Here is a 21801-nt window from a genome sequence, read left to right as displayed (position 1 = left end):
ACATTAAAATCAGACTTGTCAAAGTTTATATTTTGTCGATGTCAGCGTAATAATTATTTAATGTTGTAATTTCCAGAAGCAGTGGTGATTCTCAGTTCATAAACTGGGCAGCATTCAGTGTTTTGTGCAGCTAACTACTAGTTATGTTCTTCGGCTTTCTTACAATTTCTGGAACTATTTAAAGACTATGAACTATAATATCTAACAAAAAGATCCACGGCCCCGCAATCGGTCAAGATTTGGAACATTGCGATATAAAAGTGCCAAAATGGTCAGATAAATATATTGCGTGTATTAGCTGTTTTAAATTTAAACTGAACTGTTGGGTGGCGAGGGGGCAAAACAGTTAGGAGTGGTCTAATCTGGGATCCAGCAGTCCTACTTTGTTATAGCAGATCTTCTGGGTGAAGATGGCAAAGAGCCTGGGCTGGAAACCAGAAACTGCGAGGGGCGGAGTTGGACCGTGTTTACGGTTTCTTTAACAAATTTGCGTGTGGGTGATGCTTCCCAAATGGGATTTTTAGTAAGGAAAAATTAATTCATACAAAGTGTAAAAATGTACCAGTGGCAGTGCTACACAGTGATAACTTGAAACCTTTACTCATAGTTTAAAGTGATGGGCATTATTTTACAGTCTCTGTTGTTGTGACTAATGCTATAAATAAGAATCTGTGGCATTAGGATCAACCCTACCCGGCCCATGTTTGTGTGAGAGGTAGGGCCGTCTCGGTTCTCTCTTGCGGTGGGTGTACTCTGACTGACCCTGGCCACCTCCCCAGCTCTTCTCAGGTCGGTAATGAGTCAGCAACACCGAAGGAGGAGAGGACGATCGGGCTCCATATCTCCTCCTGTCAGGCTCTGATGGGATTGACTGCCTAATCACTGTGCGCACGGCACAGCATAAAATAAATAAATATTTCTCAAGAAACATTTATAGTAGCGGGCAATCCGTCTGCATCACGGTGCTGATGACCCACATGCATGCGCACAGATACCCACGGTGATGATGTGTGGTGGCGTGCGTGGTACACAAGTTCACACGCAGTTCAAGGCAGCCGGCTCGGTTTCTGTGCGTTTATGTGCGTGCTCCTGTGTAGCACTCGCATGGACGCATCGGGGGCTATCACAGGGCATCCGACTTGCACACTGGAAAGCTGGAAACTGTGACCTTTGACTCTCCGTTATGCGTTCTTTCATTCTCCCCTCAGGAACCATGGGGAAACCACAACCCGTTGTCCGTCTTTGGGAACCAACATGTTGAGGAGAAGAGGACCCCCCACCACCATCACCGTTCTGGCGATCCGAGGCCGAATTGTGGATGTTTAACGCCCTCTGGGAGATAAAAAAAGAGGGACATTCAGAGGAAACGTTAAAAAAGGGGTGTTACAGGCCTCAGTCCTCCTGACCAACCAGATGGCGTCGCCCGCGGCACTTCCTGCGCAGCCGCTCTAAAAGCACGGCCCGTGTCATTGAGCGGACATGCCGCGTTGCAGCTCAAGGGGTAGGGTCTCGTCGTGAGCCCGGTCTCACCCTGAACTCCCTCCCCCTTCCCTCCCTACCTCCCCGCTCCCCCCACCCCTGCTCGACTGTCATCCCTGAATCATAGCCACAGCTGCGCAGGCACACACACATCTTCACGCTGAAGGGCTGCTCCCACCACCAACTCCATCACCACGGCATTGAAGATCGAACATGACTTGTGTTGCCATGGCTCCGGTCCGCGTGTGATATGTATACATATATATGTATATATGTGTATATATGGATATAATATATATGTATATATACATATATATGTATATGTGTATATATGTACCCGTGAGGCGTCGGAACGTCAAAGCGGCGGAGATATGAATGGCGGAAAGGACTTTGAGGCGGGACACCAGCGCCACGTAGCCCCGGTCCAGGTCCCTATTGGCTGGCAGCGCAGGGCGGAGCCCGGCAAAGGGGTGATCTACATAAGGTAAGGGCGCCACTCTTCCTCTGTTGATTTGAAGGGTCAGCGGGCCAGGTCGGTCTTTTGAGGCGGCCGGGTTCAGAGTTGAATCAAATGTTCTTATTGAAGTTTGTTGATTTAATAGTGTTAATGATTTAAATCATAGTGTATGTCAAGAACCCAAACATTAGCTCACTCAAATTGAGTGAGCTAATGTTTGAGTCATTTTTAAAGGGAAAAAAATATATAAAAAATACATTTACTCATAAAGCTACAAGTAGGTGTTGGTTGTTAAGAAACCCCTACTTCTGGAATTTGCTCTTGCTGGTTGGCAAATCCATGTTATATTCAAATGCATAATGATGTAGGTCTAAAGCAGTTAATAGGTTGACAAGTGTCCACTATTTAGAGCCAATTTGTTACCTGATCGGATATATATATTTATATCGCATTACACATTGCACAACAACAATAGTCAGTGTTCACTGTACCCCCCGCCACCACCCCTGTACATCACTGCTTTCTTGTCATATCCGGCTGCAGACCCCAAGCTTTTCTCCATCACTTCCTGTTTGTTTCTCCGTCTCCAGTCCCAGCGGCTCTGTGCTGGCCAGCTACGACCACCTGAAAGCCTACCTGCTGACGGATGGCACCTGCAAGTGTGGCCTGGAATGCCCACTCATCCTCCACAAGGTGGGTCCTTCTGGAGGCCAAATGGACCCTTGGGGCTTTAAAGGTGTAGGCCTCTTTCCAAGGTCATTTTTGGTTTCTATAGGTTTAGTTTTGAAGTCAATGTCACGGAGGACCTCAAACCTCACGCCGTTAATCCTCTGTTGACAGTCATTATGGAGGGTAAAAGAGTAGTTAATGAGAAAAGAACGCACCCTTTGCTTCCATGGTCAGAGACCTCATCCTCGTCCTCTGCATGGAGGTAACCACCTGCATGTCTCCCCTTGCCCGGCCCCCCCCCCCCCCCCCCCAGGTGTTCAGCTTTGACCCCGGGGCGCTGGTCAAGCAGCGGACGGCGGAGGACGTGCGGTCGGACGAGGACGTCACCAAGCTGTGCATCCACAAGAGAAAGCTGCTGGCGGTGGCCGCGCTGCACCGGAGCATTGAGACCCACCCGGCGCTCGTCACGGGTACGTGAACGCCGCCACGGCCGCCGTATTGTTACACAACGATAAATAAATAAAAATAACATAGTTGGGGCGCTTCGTGGTTCGCCGGGTAGAGCGCGTACCATACCACCAAAGGCCCAGTCCTTACTGCAGTGACCAGGGTTCTATTCCTGCACACGGTCCTTTGCTGCATGTCTTCCCCTCTCTCTCCCATACCTTCCTGTCTTACTTACTCTACAAAAAAAGGGTAAAACCTTCAAAAATAAATTAAAAAACACAGTTTTGTGTCTATTTGCCGATTAGTTTGTGCCAACGAATAATGAGTTATACGTTTTGCATAAGCTTGCATTTCTTGTCATGAATTCACATGTGCGTTATGTTTTACCTAAAGGTGCACCGGCCACCATCCCCCCACATTCCACTACCCAACGAGCAATAAGGACTATACCCCACGTTGGCCTGCCCCACCACGCCCTACCCGACTGCAAGAACCCTTTCAAGGTGATGCTCTCAGCTGGCCACCACCACCAGCCCCAGAGGCAGTACCCTCCCCACGAGGTGGCCGCAGTCCACCTAGGAGAGCTGTACCCCGGCTACCCGAGGCCACACAGACTGGGGAGCGCGGACGCAGGACCCAAGTCCCCCTACATGGTCGGATACGGGGGTATGCTGAGCCCACCTCCCTCGAGCTCCAAGTTGTACGGAGACGGGCCGCACTCCCCCACAACAGACAGCCTGGGCAGCCCCGACGGTGTACCGGGGTGCTACCGGACCACCCAGTGTGGCTTCCCCGGGGCCGTCGTCTCCGTCCACGGGAGCAGCAGGACGCCGCTGTCCCCGCCCAGCATGCTGCGCCACGGCTCCCCGCTCGGCCAGCCGGCCTGTGCGATGACGGGCAGGACTAGGGCGACCCTCTCCCCCACGGCCGCCGCCAAAAGCCCCGTCGTGAACGCGTCGCGGGTAACGGGTAACGTCCGGCACAGGATGGACACGCCTCGCGCAGCGTTCCACCACAAACCGCAGCCCGCCCCGCACCCGGGCGCCCCTCTGCAAGCGCCACCACCTCCCGCCTGTGCCCTCCAGCAGAGGCTCATGACCTCCTCTGAGAAAGACCCGCTGGGCATCCTGGACCCCATCCCCAGCAAACCCGTCTGCCTCTCCTCCGCCGGTTCCCCGAACCCCTCCGGCTTCCAGCCCGGCCTCCACTCTCAGGTACCGACGATGAATGTAAACGTCCCGCCCCCCACCGTCGTCCCCTTGGCGAGTAACCTGCCCGTACCCACGGGCAAGTCTGGCCCCGCGCCCCACACGGGCCACGTCCAGAGGCCCCACCACGCCGGCCTCGCCCCCTCCATGTCCCCGTCCCCCGTCACCTCCCCGGTCCACACGTCCGGCCGGGTGGAGGCCTCCCCCCACCGGTCCCGGCCCCCGTCCACCTCCCTGGACCACGGGAGCTTTGCCATGCCCTCGGGGCAGCAGGCCCACCCCGGGAGCGTGAAGGTACCGAGCTCCCCCCGCTCGGCCATGGGCTCCCCTCTGCCGGCCCTGCCTTCTAGCCCCTCCTCCAACAAAGCCGACCTGCTCCACCAGTACATCGACTCCCAGATGCTGTCCGGCATGGCCGGCTCCGTCGGGGCCCAGCAGCAGCATGGTAACCCCATGTACTCCCCCACCTCCTCCTCCTCCCCCTCGTCACTATCCACCCAAAGTGCTTCCCAGAACGGCCACCCAGGTCTCCTGGGCATGCCTTTGAACCAGATCCTCAACCAACAGAAAGCTGCCTCCTTCCCAGCCAGCAGCCTCCTGTCCGCTGCAGCCAAAGCACAGCTAGCATATCAAAACAAGCATGCCGCCGCGGACCACGGCCCCACGGCCGGCGGCGGTGGTGGTGTCGGCGGCTTGGGGAACACTGTTCCAGGCGGTGGCGGTGGCGGCGGGGACGTGACCGAAGCGGGCGCCCGGCCACCCGGGTTCCTGAGCAGCCCTCGAGGCATGGAGGGACACAGCACTTTAAACCCCATGCTCCCGCCGCACGCCGCCACGCTCCTCAGCGCGCCCGAGGCCCAGAGCGGCCGGGCGGCGCTCCGGGACAAGCTGATGGCCCAGCAGCGGGACCCCCTGAGGAAACGCAAGCAGCCGTCCGGCCCCGCCGCCGCCGCCGCCGCCACTGCCGCTGTCCACGACGGCGGTAACAGTGTGGCCTACAGCATGCTCAACAAACCCGGCACGGGGGGTCCTCGGGTCCCGGGCCCCTGCGGCCCTGTGGATCCGCTGCGGCAGGGGGCTCGCATGGGCGGCCTGCCGCCCAACACCTCCATGGCTCAGCTCCTCCAGTCCATGAGCCACCAGGGTTCTCACGTCATGGCCGGTGCCGGGCCGAGGCCCCTAGGGGCCGACCCGCTGCACTGCGGCGACGGTCCCACCGGCCCCGGCATGAGGGTCCCCCGGGGACCGCCGCAGCACCTCCTCGCTCAGCAGAGACTGCGGGGCCCCGGGGCGCCAGCGATGCCGCACGGCCAGAACATGGACGAGGCCCCTGGGGGCCAGCTGGGCCCCCGTCCTCACCCTCACCCTCAGCATCACCCCGGCCAGGAGATGATGACCCAGATGCACGCGTCCGCCCTGGGGAACCGTGGCCCTGTGAGTGCCGGCGTCGGCCCCGGCCCCGATGGCGTGCCTCTGGGCCACGTGGGCTCCCACCCGCCGCCGCTGTCCCACCCCGGCCCCTCCCCCCAGCAGCAGAACCTCCTCCTCCACGGCATGAGGCGGCCTGGCATGGCGGCCATGGCCCGTGGCGTCGGAGACGGAGGCTGTGGACCGGTCAACGCAGGTGAGACTCCTCCCCTCAGAAGACCAGTCCGCCCTACTGATGGTTATGTCAGTGCCATACCCTACCAAGCCCCATTGTCCATTAAGCTTTATTCACTTAGTTGAGGTATAGGAGGGGGACGGCTGTGTCGCTTTAGTCACAAACGCAGCGAAAAATGCACCAAGGTTTAGTGCGTTTTCGTTAGTTTTTTTATTTTGCCAAAGGGTTAAACCGATGGAGGCTTCTGGCCCAAGAAGTCCGGCTCTTATGCAAATTGACCGGCTGTCCCGGTGGCTGCGGGGCTTAATTGACATGCGGCCAGTGCGCTCCTCTTGTTTTGTTTTATGAGTACACTAGCGTCACTCGCGGCTAAGCAGAAATGCTCAATGGGTTGTTGTGATACAGCTCAGATGAGCTCAGCTCAGAGGCTGTGAAAAGATCAGCGTCCAGCTAGCTGGTAGCCATAGTAACCGTGTGTGTGTGTGTGTGTGTGTGTGTGTGTGTGTGTGTGTGTGTGTGTGTGTGTGTGTGTGTGTGTGTGTGTGTGTGTGTGTGTGTGTGTGTGTGTGTGTGTGTGTGTGTGTGTGTGTGTGTGGTTAATGGCGCCTCATACTTCCTCATATGTTTTTTAATACGAATGCAAGCGAGGCCATCAGGACCTGCTCCAGGCCACCTGGTGTCCAGGACAGAAGGCTCATTATTTGTCAAAAAAAAAAAGAGACCTGAATTGATGTTTGTCATGCAGTACTGATTATGTAGCTGCTCGCAGACGTGGGCGATGACATGTACAGTGAAGCGTGAGATGCCTACTTCACCAGAATCAACCATGCACTTTATAGAATAGTTGTTGATTGGCATTAATCCCCCGGACAGAAATCAATAGTTGAGCAGTGTCTTTTAAATTGGTACTTTCGTCCAGGGCTAACGAGTACAAGTTAAAAGACTCTGCTTTCTTGCTTAACCCATTGGCCGAGTTTCCGTCAACGAGTTATACGCGGGGAGTAACTGTTCTGCGTGATAAACGTATGTTTTAAATTTGCTTTTTTTTTCTTGGCATAAAAGACTTGCTGTCTCTACCATGCATTCCTTCAAAAACTCCCATTCAGAGAAAGGCTTGGTTGCCTTTACTAGTTTGTATGACAGTAGTTAAAGGCTTTTGACGTGTTGAGTTGTGGATGGACAGACAAAAATGTTTTGCTGATTACCTTCCGGTCTCTCTCACTCGGTCATAAAGCATAATAATGCAAAAAAAATCCAATAAAATGAATAGGCCTATTACTAATTGAATATTCCTGACAGGCTGGATTAAACAATGGGCCGGGCCGTAGTTTGCCCACCTCTGATCTAAAGTATCAGTATTGATCTCGGTATAGTAAATAAAACGCAGTACTTTAATTTATGTTTGTACCTTAAACATACAAAAAACATGCTTCTTTTCGAGGAACGTGGAAAGTGGATACAGACTAAGCTACCTCAGCTACCCATCTTCCTTTGGTAGCTGGTCGTGGAAGCTGCTCGGCAAATAGTGATTTCAAAGGGTGTTTTCAGCGTGAGGATCCATTTCACGACGACCACTGTGTGAGCCGGTGGCTAGCGGCCACATCAGGTGATTAGCATTCTTTTGAATAGTTTTAACAGGCCCCAGTCAGTGGTTTCATTCAACTAGCGGTAGAGCATAAGCACCATGCACCATCTGTCCCTCCACCTCACCCTTCACCTCACTGCCGGCCCAGAGATCATTGTAGCTGCCTTGACTGCAGTACACCCCAACCCCCCTCCCCCCCACCCCACACACACACACTTTCATAGCAGCCTTGGAACGGGTGGGCGAACACGGCTCCACCAATCACCATGCGGCTCCAATCACATCAGCAGAAGGAGGGAGGGAGGGAGAGGGAGAGATGAAAAAAAGAAGGCCGCCAGTGAGTGTAGCCTTCAGCCATGCACAGCATCTCACCAGCTGTCCCAGCCAGCACCACACACACACACACACACAGAGGCCTTCTGCCACCCTCTGGTTGCCAGGGGCCGCAAGAGGGAAGTTGCCAGGGGCAACCAGAGAGGAAGGGTTTGGTCCGGTTTTCTTTTATCTCCGGTGTTTTGTTCTCATTGATTCCACGTCTGAAATGGACAGTTTTGTACAGGGAATTTTGGTTATTGTGTCAACTGGCCTATGAATAATAGGCCAGCTGACACAATAACAATAAAGTGTTTGTTTTTCTGTGACTGAGTGGACACATTAACTCTAGTGATTAAAAACCACAGAGCCAGCCACCTCGTTGGGCTGCATACATTTACGGCATTAAGTTGTTTAGGAATGTTTCTTTTTGGTTCTTGAAACATCCTAAAGTTAATTCTTACCACAGCACAACGTGTTTGTGTGAAGTAGCGTATGTGCGTGTGTCAGGGTGCTCTACGTCTATGTGTAACCGTTGATGTATATTTTTCTGCTTGATACAAGTCCAACATGCAAGTGTTGCCCTTTAAACGTTTGGCCACGCCAATGATCCAAGTTGCTCCCTGCTGTCATCGTGTGATTGGACGCACAGGGCAGCTCACTGAAGGAAGAGTCAGCAAAACCGGTGGCGTGGGGAAACGTGTCTCGTCTTGCTTCCATGCTGTAGTTTTTGCCATCACATTTCACCATGTGTACAGCGTGTGCATTTCATTAATACACAGGATCAGATGTTATAATCCCTTGTGCCAAAATCCAAGGAAAACACATATTCAGAGGCCCCTGTCCAAACCAAGCTTACAAGCACGCTGGCTACCAAACTACCAACCAAAGGTGAAAAACACGAGACACCTAACTAAAAAAAAAAAGGTACAATGTACCTATCCTATCCTATGGCTATCACAGCTTAAAAACAGCAATGCCACCTTCAACAGACCCAGGCTCCGTTTAAGTGCAAGCTCCAGATAGTGACAATGCCCCCCTGACAAGACAAACCTTATACTTAAACAACTTAAACAACCTATATGCTGGCTACCAACCAAAGATGAAAAACACGAGACAACTAGCCCAACTAACGGCAGTAAATACAGCAGTATGCAGTAAGCAAAATATCATTGGGGTTATCAAGTGGGCACCCTCTTTCACAGATATTTCGTTAGGCCCACGACACCTCCTGAAGGCTTAACAATGAAACCAGCGTCCTGGATTCACCCCCCTCAATGCTGCCACCACATTGCCACATTTAATGCATCTAAACACTCTCTTTCCTGCATCGTACCCCTAGCCCTACCGCTAACCCTGACCAAACAAACACATTAGCACAATAGCACACGTTAGCACATCTGGCTTACCTTAGCTTAGCTTGGTAACCCCAGGAAGTATGTTTTCTCCTTATCCACAGCCATTCACTTGCTCGTTCTGCTGCAACGGACATGTTACTTACTGCCTGCCTCAGACTTCGTCCACAAATACCCAGTTCAGTCAGCAAGCTAATAGCAGATCTAGCCACGAACCCCCGCGCACCGATCTCAATAGGCCTTAGTCGCGTACTCCAGCCTCGCTGTGCTGCCTCTCCAGCCATCTCAGCATACTTCGCTTTCTTAAGCTCATTGGCTACTTCAACTCTGTCTTCCCAAGGAACTGTAAGCTCAATAAAATAAACAATCTTCTCTGAGTCTGACCACAATAGCATATCTGGTCTTAGCCGAGTGCTAACGATGTGTGGACTGGAGGCACAACAACCTGCTGAATAAGGTCCGTCTTCAATTCCCAGGCTCCTCCATTACTTAGCTGCCCGACTCTATGCCTGCCTCTAAATGGTCTAGCCAAACATTTCAAAACCTGATTATGACGCCATGTATAGCGCCCCTGGGAGAGACTTACCTTGCACCCTGATAGGATATGGCGGAGGCTGCACACACAGGAACATAGTGTGCATGTCTCATCCTCACCAAACCACTGATTTAAGTTCTGGGGAGATGGGAGAACATCATAAGTGGCACCTATCATAAATCTGATCCTGCTAGCCTCCATGCTCCATAGATCTCTCCACTTTATCTTCTTCTTCTCCACTCCCTCCCAATTCACCCACTGCCCTTGTTTAGCCTGCGACACTGCCTTAGTACATCTTACAATCCTTCAACCTGTGCCTTATCACTAAGGCTTGCATCGTACCACCTTCCCAGACTCTTCACTGGCTTCTCCAGAACTGTAGGCATCACCTCTTCATTTATAGCAAACTTCTTATCTACTACCTTCCCTTTAACGATTGAGAGACTCCTAGACTTACTTGGCTTCAGCTTCATTCTAGCCCATTGCAGATTGCTATTTAACTTATCCAGCAACCTGCTGGTGCACGGACCGGTTGATGTCATGGTTGTCATGTCGTCCATAAAAGCCCTAATTGGGGGGAGGCGTGGCCCTCCCTGCAACTTCTCCCCACCCACTACCCACTTAGAGGCCCTGATAATGACCTCCATCGCCATTGTGAAGGCGAGTGGGGAGATTGTACATCCCGCCATTATTCCTATCTCAAGCTGTTGCCACCCTGTGGTGTACTCCGTACATACTGCCGTATTAAAACAAAGTTGCATATCCAGAAAATAAGCTTTAACTAGGCTTTTAATGCTACCTGGGATTCTAAAGTAATCAAAGACCTCCCATAACAGACTATGTGGTACTGACCCGAAGGCATTAGCCAAATCCAAAAATACAACATGCAGGTCTCTCCTCTCGCGCTTCGCTAACTGAATTTGGTGCCAAATCATACTGGTATGCTCTAAGCATCCGGAGAAACCAGGGATTCCAGCTTTCTGAACCGTGGTATCAATTAGTCTATTCTTTTCAAGATAACTTGTCAATCTCCGAGCCACAACACTGAAGAAGACCTTCCCTTCAACATTCAGTAGACTAATTGGTCTAAACTGATTAATCTCAACTGAGTCCCTCTCTTTGGGAATAAATATTCCCCCAGCCCTACGCCACGCCTTGGGAATACTCTGCTTATTCCAAACTATTCTCATTAGCTTCCATAGGAATCTTAAAACATCCGGCATGCTCTTATATAATCGGTAGGGCACTCCATTGGGTCCCGGGGCTGAAGAGGCCTTTGCACGTTTTATTACTTCTTGTACCTCTTTCCACCTTGGTGGGCTATCGTCACACTGACTACTTAATTCACCAATAGGTGGGATATCTGCGGGAAGCACCATCTCTCTGAACCTCTCCCCATCTTTATGCACTCCCTCCAAGTACTCCTCAAGCTTCTGCTTAGGTTCCATAAGACTACCACTCTTCTGCCTATAAAATAATGACTTAACAAATTTAAATGGATCTTTATAAAATGCTACTCTAGCTCGCGATTTCTTCTTCCTATTTTTCCTAATATTTTCTGCTCTTCTTAGCACTGCCAACCGCTCCCTCACATCTGCCTGTAGACAGTCAATACCTTCCTTCTCGTCATCTGTAGCTTTTCTCCACTGCTTCTTAAGCTGCCTCCTCTCCTGGATGAGTCTATCTATCTCTTGCTGGCGCCTAGACTTGACTACCTCATGTTGCCGTTTTCTCAACAATTTCTCAACAATCTCAACAATATTACCGTAGCTGTAGATAATGTCCCCCATTTTCTCCAATTTGCTTTCAGCCGTCCCTTTAAGCCGTCCCAGAGTGCTAACCAGATCGTTATTAACATCTTCCCAAGTCCTACCTTCTGCTGCGCCTGGCCACACTTCTCCCTCTTTCATTGGCTGGCCTCCCTTTCTGCCTCGGTGCTTGACTCTACCTCCACAACATCAGGGGTGCTGATGTCCTGCGAACTGTGGGTTACTTCTTGTCACTGGACTTCAACCGACTGACTTAATACACTTCTTAAGAAGTAGCTATCAATGCGGGTTCCCTGTGTTCCCTCTACCAAGCACTTCATTCTACCTTGATGGATTCTTAGGCCCTTCATAGTAGTAACCTTCTGCCAGCCACACACACACACCTGCAGCTTCTTCTCAGTTAAATTTGAACTAATGGCTTCCACCGACATGCTTTCCTTACTCATAGTCGAATTCGTTCCAGGGTCATTAACCGTGTCCATCACAGGTGAGTTATCTTCCGCCCCTGCTCTCGCTGACTCTAGGGGTATTTTTCCATTATATCGTTTAGTAGCTTGGTAGGGTGTAACCCATAGCTTAATAAAGCCTGGGCTACTGCCACAATGGGCTGCTAACCCATTGCAGCCCCGGCAGGGTCTATTTCCTCCTGTCAGCCGTCTTTCCGTGCTGTCACAAGGTCTTTCCCTAGCTGCCAGCTGCCCTATTCACAGCAGTCACTAGCCTAAGCTAGCTTCAGTATTTCATTAATACACAGGATCAAATGTTATAATCCCTTGTGCCAAAATCCGAGGAAAACACATATTCAGAGGCCCCTGTCCAAACCAACCTTACAAGCATGCTGGCTACCAAACTACCAACCAAAGGTGAAAAACACGAGACACCTAACTTAAAAAAAAAAAAGGTACAATGTACCTATCCTATCCTATGGCTATCACAGCCTAAAGACAGCAATGCCACCTTCAACAGACCCAGGCTCCGTTTAAGTGCAAGCTCTCGCATATGTTTTTTTTGTTCATGTCTTGGTGCGATTGTCATACTGAAAAGGCATTTTCGTTTTTTGGAGTTGTATCAAGGGCTCATATACATGGAGCATGACTGGAAAAAATCAGTTTGCTGAATATGTAGTGCCGACTGATGCAGTGGAGGCAAAAATGGATCCAAAAATTGATCTATTTAATTTGTTTTACCGATTTTATATTTAATGGCAAAAAGGCAACAACATTTGTGGTGATGCATTTTTGCCCAAAGAAAGACTAAAAATCTAAATATTGTTCTTGGAACACACCTGTAATCCCCTGGCCCCTCTTCCCCCCCAACCAAGGTAACCCGTCGCCTCTGAGCTGCAGCATGGGTGGCATGCAGGCACTCGGCAGCGGCCCCGGGGCCCAGATGTACCAGAAGCAGCTACACCATCAACAGCTACAGCGGCAGCAGTTCCAGCAGGGCATGCAGCACGCCGGCCCGCCACACCCCAACCACCAGCCCAACCACCCCAACCACCAGCCCAACCACCCCAACCACCAGCCCAACCACCCCAACCACCAGCCCAACCACCCCAACCACCAGCCCAACCACCCCAGCCACCAGCCCAACCACCCCAACCACCAGCCCAACCAGCCCAACCACCCCAACCACCAGCCCAACCACCCCAACCACCAGCCCAACCAGCCCAACCACCCCAACCACCCCAGCCACCAGCCCAACCAGCCCAACCACCCCAACCACCAGCCCAACCACCCCAACCACCAGCCCAACCACCCCAACCACCAGCCCAACCACCCCAGCCACCAGCCCAACCACCCCAGCCACCCCAGCCACCTCTACCAGGGCCAGCAGCACTTCCCAGACCACCCCCCCTACCCGGACGGCACCACCCTCAGCGCCATGCCCTGCGTTTACCAGAACTACCAGGTGAGACACCGGCAACGGTGGGAGAAGAGTCGCACCGCTTGTTGTGAACAGTGTTTTCCTCATTAACCTGGAGGACTGTCAAGTTAATTTTAAGCTGGCACCATTATTGGTTGTATTCTATTGATGAAGGGACTGGGTTAAGGGTTTTTAGTTTCAGCTAGAATTCACACTGCAGGTCCATACCCCACATAGTCAGAAATGCCTTGCAGCAACCCTGGTTCGATCCCGCCTGAGTTCACCGGCTTCACGTCGTTCTCTCTCGCTCAACCCTGTCCATCCTCCCAACACTGGTCTCTAAAGGCCAAAGAAAATATGAATACAAAATATACCAAAGAGGGGAGGCCCGGAGGTACACCGGGTAGAGCGCGATACCATTAAGGCCCAGGCCTTACCGCAGCGACCGGGGTTCGATTCCCGCCCGCAGTCCTTTGCTGCATGTCATCCCCCTCTCTCTCCCATACCGTCCTAATCTACAATAAAAAGGATAAAAACCTTCCAAAAATAAATATTAAAATATACCAAAGAGAATGTTGTACACAAAGACCTCCCCCCTGGACGTCTCCATGTGACCGGGCTCTCGTGTCTCTCAGCAGGGGATGGTGGCCAACCAGGGCCAGTACGGAGACGGGCTCCGGTCTCCGCGGCCGCAGCACCGGGAGCCTCCCCCCAAAGGCGAGGGGCCCCCAGCGGGGCCGCCGGGTGACCACGCCGTGGACGCCATCTACCGGGCGGTGGTGGACGCGGCCAGGAAGGGCGTGCACGTCACCATCACCACCGCGTCAAGCGGCGCCACGCAGGCCGCCCCGTCCGCCGCCGCGAGTGCCTTCGCCACCTCGGCCGGCGAGCCCGTCTGCCTCTCTCGCCCCGCCGGCTCCGCCCTGCACGAGGCCCCGTCGAGATGCAGAGGGGCGGGGCCGGGGGCGGGCCCGCCCCAGCATACCCCGGACCTCGGGAAGGGGACGCCGGAGCCCGGCGACTTCTTCGGCTCCCCGGGCCGCGGGACCCCCAGGGGCCCGTGGGAGGGCGAGCTGCGGCACGCGGGGTGGTTCGACGGCCAGAGCGGGGGCAACACCGCGGCGTGGGGCGGGGAGGAGTTCCTGGAGTGCTCCACGCAGGTGAGGAGTGGCCCCTGCGCAGAGAGACCCGCCGGCCTCGCCCCCGGGCCCCCCTGCCCCCCCGAGCTCTCCCAGGACCTCCGGAAGGGTTACCCTGACGGCGGTGGCGGCGGAGGCGGCGGAGGTGGCGGAGGCGGCAACGGCTATCGCACCTTCGACGGTGTCGTCGGCCGGGGCCCCGCCCACTACAGCGAGCTCCCAGATCCGGCGCTGGAGCTCTGCGGCCAGCTGAGCGGCGCGGCGCCCGGGCGGCTCTACGTCTCCCGGGGGGGCTACGGGGACGCGCTGGGCCCGCCGCGGCAGGAGCTGACCGGGGACGACCAGTCGCCGGGCTCCTCCACCAGCCTGGACGGGCCCCTGGCCACGGGCCGGGACTACGGCCCCTACAACGGCCGCTGCTACGGCGGCGCGGTGGCCAGCCCCTCGGACACCAAGAGCCCCAGCAGCGAGGAGGAGCTGCGGCGGCCCGACTCGCCGTACCGCGCCAGGGGATTCCGCGTGGGCGAGGTGCTGTGGGGCCCGCTGAGGGGCCTCCCCCCCTGGCCCGCCAGGCTGGCCGGGGAGCAGCAGGGGCAGCACCCCCGGGAGCAGGTCAAGGTGAGGGGCGGGGGCTGGTCGCTCGGCTGTCCGCATGTCAGAACGCGTTTGTTCGTAGAGAGGTGAGCGTCGATGGGTGCTGGTGGGGAGCGGATGCGCGGTCTGCCTCAGACCTAGCCTGCTGATGGAACGGGTCTTTATGCATGTGGCGCTGTTGCCCCCTGTTGGAAAAACGGTTGGGATTGGCCATAGACATTATAAAGAGTAGACGCCGCATCGACCGCTACTGTCAACTGGAGCTGACGAGCCCTAGGGCCGCCATCTTGGACCGGTGGACCGCTCCACTCAGTGTAATCAGTTTGGCTGAATGAACTGTCAGCGCATTTAATTCATCATACCTCACTGAATACCAAACCGATTTTCACGCAGGTTGTTTTTCTGAAAAGGTCATACACGTAGCTATGATACAGGACACATGGTTCGGCGTGTTTTAATATTTTGTGGGCTTAACAGTAATAGAATATTCTGATATGATATGTCATATGATATATAAAAGACATTTCCAGTCCAACTAGCAATCTGATTGAAAAACCTAATGTGTCTTCAAAAACTAAACGGGGACAGGTAGTTTTTTCTGTATTTAGCCAGGGACAGGCAGCCAAAAACGGGGACGTCTGGTCACCCTATGATATGTGATGTAGGCTATGATAGGTATTTTGCTAGGAAAGAGGACTTTCCTAATCCTGAAAGAGGACTGTTTTGCAGAGCTTCTTTCTCGTGTTCCTTTTCTGCAGTTCAAGAGAGGCGAGTTTGGCAATGTGGTGCAGCCTTAACTTGTGAAACACAGACACAACCAATGACAACAAGTCTGGTTGTCGATGCCAAACCGTGTCTCCTCCTGAAAAGTAATCCCCCAGGCCCTGTTTGCGATGGTCCGCCGATTTGAGCAGTAATATGCTGCAGTGCTCTGGCATCTTGTGTCTTCTGCTGCTACGCAACTCGGAGTATGACCGGTCCAAGATGGCGGCCGCATTTCTTGTGTCCAAGCAGACAATGCGGCGTCTACTCTTTATAATGTCTATGGGATTGGCCCTATACCCGGGCCAGGTCTCCTGGAAACCTGTCTGAACGGGAGGGGGGCCGGACACATGTGCTAGAGCCAATAGAACATGAGCTCGCAGATTCGTCTGGGTCCCAGGCTAGATCTGTTTTTTGAGGTTAAGAAACTAAGTAATAAACTTTTTAACCCTAAGCCTAAGTTTTGATGAGGCTCTGTTAATCTTGACATTGCGGATAACTTTTTTTTAATATAATGGCTGCCTTATCTATATATATATATTGGATATGTGATGCTATTGTCTTCATCCTTAATCAGCCACTGAGTTCCCTGTGCCACCACTGACGTCTTGTTTCCTGTCCCAGGTCGAACCAGAAACACTTAAGACACTAACCCACGACCTGGAGGCCTTCGACCGGGCCACCAAACGGAGCAGGAAGTAAGTCCATATACAGACAGGCTCCTCCCCTCTCCTGTTTCTCTAGACCAGGAACCATGTTTTCAGCTTGGTTGTCACTTGTACGTACAAACTAGACTCGGAGCATCCTTTGTCGAGGGATCAATGCCCAAAGGAAACGGTGACAGTGGACCATGATATTATTAGAGCTGTATATATTATATCTATATCTTGAACAAAAGAGATAAATTTTCAAGCATTGTGCACAATATTTGATATTGATGATGGACAGGGCTGCCTGCTGTGCTGTGTTGAAGTGTGTCTTTAAGCGTGCCGGTGTTGTGTTTCACAGGCCGGGCAAACTAAACAACCATTTGGAAGCTGCTATCCACGAGGCCATGAGTGAGCTGGATAAGATATCGGGCACAGTGAGTAGCCTCCTTTCCCCTCTTACACATGTACATCTCCTATCTCCATGCCTTTTATACTCCACTTTCATCGCTTAACCTCTTCCTCCTGAGAGGCCACCCCCAAAATACCCTTACGAACAAACTTCCCTTTTTCAAGTTACGACCACAAATGATGTCGCGACTTTGTTGTGTTTGATCGCATAAAACTAACGTAAACGGATAATCCAGTGTCAGTGTCTCTGTCAATTTTGAAACCTCAAAAGGTGTTTACAATCATGCATAGCAGCTAAGAGAAGGGTTCACAGGGAATAGATGAACGGCCTTCAATCAGAACAGGCGGCCGCCTCGCCATCAAGTGGTCACATGGTGCATTTTCCACGGATTTGGTGTCTGTCATTAAATTCTATACCCCTGACCTTTTAATATAACTTCAGGATGCATCATGGGATTTTGTGATGCCTCGAGAGTGTAGTAGTACTTGAGAATCATAAATAAATGTAAATAAACCGTAACCCAGGTTAATCAAAGTGTTGCCACGTCTCTCCTGAGAAACAGCGGCCAGGCCAATCACTGCTGTTTATCTAAAAGTGGGCGGGTCGGACAGGATGACTGAACAGAGGAGCGCCCTATGAGAGGGCGGTTGAGGCATTTTTCGTAATCAACCAAGATGGCTGCCTCTGATGTGTCACAGGTTTAGCTGCTCTGATTGGTTGAAGGTCTATCCAATTGTGTCCAGCGGCATTTTGGTCGGTGCCCGTTCATAACGCCCCTTGGAAGTGGAAAATGAACTGAAAGGATCCAGAATAATGGTCTGGATGAAATCCCATAACCATCGCTCAGCTCTTCTGGAGTGAAGCACTCTTTTTATGACCCACCTCTTCCCTGATTGGTTCAGGGAACCCTAACCTCGTGTCAACACAGGCCGGTGACTGGAACATTCCCAATGGCTGAGCAGGGAGTGGACTGAGGTCTTAAATCAAAATGTCAGCGCCAATAAATCAAGATGTCAGCTCCCATATCGCAGGGCCTCATTGCGCCAATGAGCCGACCCAATGAAATGAATGGGCCGGCATTTTGTTTAGTCCACGCTAGAGAGTGAGTATTTTTCTGGAATCCAGCAGGTCACGGGATTCCCGCGGGACGGGAGTCAATTCACTGTTGGTAAAGTGATCGGGACGGGATAGAGCATAGAAATCAACGGGAGCGGGCGATAGAGAGACAAATAGACAAAATTATATAAATAAATACATTTTATCAATATTAAACTACAGAGTGTCATTATTGAATCATAGAGAAAAAGGGAATATTTAGGTTGTTTAAGTTGACGTTTATTTATTGATTTCCTTTTATTCGATTGCTTCTTTATTTATTTTGCTCCGTTCCCCTTTCCACCGCCTCCGCGGGGTGTGCGTTATTGATTAATACAGAGCACCTGTTACTGTTTTGTTTAGCGATGGCATCATAACGTGTTAAACAGACATTTCATAGAACAGAGCTTTAAACGTGGATCCACACATCCATATAAACAAGCGCTGCACGGCTCGTCCATGGTTTGTTTTACTCACAGGTCCAAACAGGCTGCACGCCCGTCTTCCTCTCCTTTGTCCTCTCCAAGAGTTTGTCAGACTCGCTGAATTTCTTGACTTGAATGCTCATGCATCTAAATGTACTACTGCTTCTCGTTAGCGAGCTGATGATGACTGATAATATAATTTTCAGAATGTCAGCTGTAGTTCGCGGATGCGGTCTTGTGACGGGGAGATTTTTTTAATTTTTACGGTAAGGGGACAGGAGTGGGAATCATTCTTCGGGATTTCGGGCAGGACAGGAATGTCTTTTAAGCCCCACCGCGGGAGCGGGACGGGACGGGAGAATTTTTCTGGGAGCGGGATGGGAAGGGAGTCAAAAGCCACTCCCGTGTCACCCTCTAGTCTGCGCATCAATGTCTTTAAAGCCTGTGATGTGAACAACCCTGTCTGTTATCCCCCCCCCCCCTGCAGGTCCATCAGATGCCATCGAGAGAGCGTCAGGTCCGAGCCCCCAAAGCCAAGAGGAGGAAGATCTCCAGATAACACTGAATGTGCCACACGCTCCCTCCCTCCCTCTCTCTCTCCCTCCCTCTCCCCCCCTCCCCCCGCACGCGTCCCCCAAGCCTTATGCCACGTTGTCCCCTTTGGGCCATCCCTCTTGACCTTTTGACCTCACCAGGTGCTACACACGCGGACATCAGCAGTGCATCATGACGGTCGACTCGGCTGACCGATGGAGGGAAGGTGCTGGATAATAACCCGACCACCGATACAGTTGTAACTGCAAAAAAAACACAGAAACAAACTGAAAAAAAAAAACTGTTTGAGATTCTCTACAGTTTGCCGAGTTAACTTTTTTTTTTTCAAGAACACGGCAGTACATCCGAGTGGAGAGAGAGTAACGAGCGTACCTTACATATTTAAGAAGAATAGACAGTCCAAATATTTCTGATACATTTTCAATATGTACATAGTCCTGAAATGTCCTGCTATCAAGAATTGTATGTAAATAGTGTACAACGTCACGTACAAGCAGACCCGATGCACACTTTATCTTTTTATTGTACAAAAGAAACGCGATGAGGCGTACCAACGCCCCTGTTTCTATTCAGAGAGACACAAACACAGCCGAAAGCTTTTTTTAATACGTTGAAATGTAGTTCCGACCGGTTTCCCCCTTTTCATTCCTTTTGGGCGAAGGAACGGCAGTTGTCAGTGTGTGCGAGTCCCCCTCCCCTCCCATCCCCCTAGTTGGCCAACAGACCACTTCATATACAAGTCCAGCTGCACCCGGTTATTAGTGTCAGAAGAGGAACAACTCTCTGAGTGAACTTTACCGATAGAAAGTGTTTGGTCCTGGGCTGCTGGCTGCTGCCTTCAAAACGCTAGTTTCTGATTGGCTAAGGTTGATTTTAGGTAGCTCAAGATAACCGTAAAACTGATTGACAGTGTTTGGTCCTGGGCAAAGTACTGCTGCTGGTGAATGGCATGCCAGGCCGCCTACAAAACGCCAGTTTCTGATTGGCTGAGGTTGATTTTTTTTTTTTAGGTAGCTCAACGAGACAAGATAACCTTAAAACTGAACTGACAGTGTTTGCGAAGTGGATTATGCTTGTGTGCTTCTATTGCACCCGATTCCCTCATACTATAGGGATGATCTTCAATATCCAATAGCTTTAGGTAGAATAACCAACCTTCAGAGGCCAGGTGTAGATTATGACCCCCGAGTCTAGATTGTAATGAGCAACACTAACTTGAGATTTGAGAACGTTAAAAAGCATTTCTTGCAATTAAGGGGCCTTATGTTTAGTTATTTTCCATTTTGTGTGCTTCCGGTGTTCATTGTTGTAAATTATTTATGTACAGCATTTCATATTTATTTTTAAGCTTTACAAAACATGCTAGATGGCAATAATTACTACCAAGAGTTGAAAACTCAAGCCTTATATGTTTTATGTCTGTGTGTAAGTTAGGCTTATTTTTTACGTGTGAACAGTTAATGTATTCTAGACCATTTGTATTTTTATTTGATTTACCTTTTTATTTAAGAAGTGTTTCACAAAAACAATACTATTTTAATTTTCTTTATGGGGGGGTAATAAAAGCATTTAACATACAACACATCTGAGAGACCCACAGAGTCAAAGAGCTAAAACCAGTATTTTGTGTGAGTGTGAGTACAGTTCATAACCGTTTCCCGCCGTGGCAGTGAGAACGTCCATGTTCACCTTAAGGTGTTCCCCTTGGACGTGGCTTCCCTTCAAAGGGCACGGCGACCCTACCAAGGGCCCCAGGACAGAGAGGGCAAACATTGGCCCCTCTACTTTGTATTGTATTGTTTTGCATGTCAATTACTTGTAGATGGTCCATAAACCCCTTAAGTCATCTATTTCACTTAAAGTGTTCCCAAGCTAAAATGTCTGAAATCAAGTGACCGTAAATGAACCCTAGGAGATCCCCCGGTCCATACAGAAGCAGAACCTTTTCCCTGCTCCTGTCTCACCCCTGTCTCTCAGTAGGAACATGAATTCACTACAGAACTAAACCGTGCAATAATAAGTCTGTTTTGCAGAGCATTTATCTGATGTTAACCGTAACGCATTGGCAACACCCTCGCTTCAAGTAAAACCACAAATTTACCAACATTAAGAAACTACACTTTTCCTTTTATTTATTATTATTTTTACAGTCAAAGCGACTTTTACAGTAATATCTCCATGGGACTTCTGACCTCCATTTAAAACACTCAACTAAACCCTAAAGGCGTAGAGCTCCGAAATGAACGACGCGCCGTGGAAATCCCGCACGCTGTCTCCCCCCAAAGTTAATTCTGCAGCCTCAACCCCACGCCCCCACACACACTTCTCCTTCAGTGCAATGTACGTACGGGACCCAAGACATCCTGGCCTACCTCATGTTTCCATGGATTTGTGCAGAACGGTTTTTCGGTTTTTTCATTAAGTCCTTTGGGAAGTCCTGACTTCAACATGTTTTGGTTTTCTGAAATGTCTCCAACCATGGTTTGTTTTATTCCCCCTCCACCAATCGGTATGGGTTATGATTGTTCCCAGCGAGTTTCTGAAGTGGACGATGCCTGTTGCCTTGTGTTGTGTTTTGCTTTGTTTGTTTGCCATTCTCAGTTTTGCTCTTTAAGTGTGCCCAACGTGGGGGAGGGGGGGAAATACCCCCTTTGTTGTCAGTATTTGTTTTCCAACATGTAAACGAGTATATAGTAATATATACTTTACAGAAATAAACTTGCGTGTATGTTGTGTAAAGTATGTTGTGCACTTGGCCCTTTGTCAAGAGTCATTCTTTTTTTGCCATTGTTTTTGTTTTTAATGGTCTGATGTAAGCAACATTTATTTTGTAAATATTGTGAAACATTTCAGGTCATGCGGTGATGTGACATTTTGATAATGTCGC

General features: G+C 51.0%; 1 protein-coding gene across 1 annotated transcript; it reads left to right on the top strand.

Annotated features, from left to right (window-relative positions):
• Positions 1-1751: 1751 nt before the first annotated feature.
• Positions 1752-21625, top strand: mbd5 (methyl-CpG binding domain protein 5; the record flags this gene model as incomplete). The annotated part of the gene is made up of 10 exons (XM_084487879.1): positions 1752-1963; positions 2527-2629; positions 2919-3075; positions 3446-5884; positions 12741-12915; positions 13225-13330; positions 13921-15042; positions 16405-16478; positions 16789-16864; positions 18847-21625. 10 exons carry the CDS (start codon positions 1752-1754, stop codon positions 18916-18918), a joined length of 4536 nt encoding a protein of 1511 aa, XP_084344005.1. The 3' UTR covers positions 18919-21625.
• Between the last annotated feature and the right edge of the window lie 176 nt (positions 21626-21801).

This window comes from Micromesistius poutassou (assembly GCF_964030765.1).
Source record: "Micromesistius poutassou genome assembly, chromosome: 24".
NCBI lineage: Eukaryota > Metazoa > Chordata > Actinopteri > Gadiformes > Gadidae > Micromesistius > Micromesistius poutassou.
The sequence above is the reverse complement of the archived record's forward strand: the minus strand, read 5'-3'. Positions and strand labels throughout refer to the sequence as shown.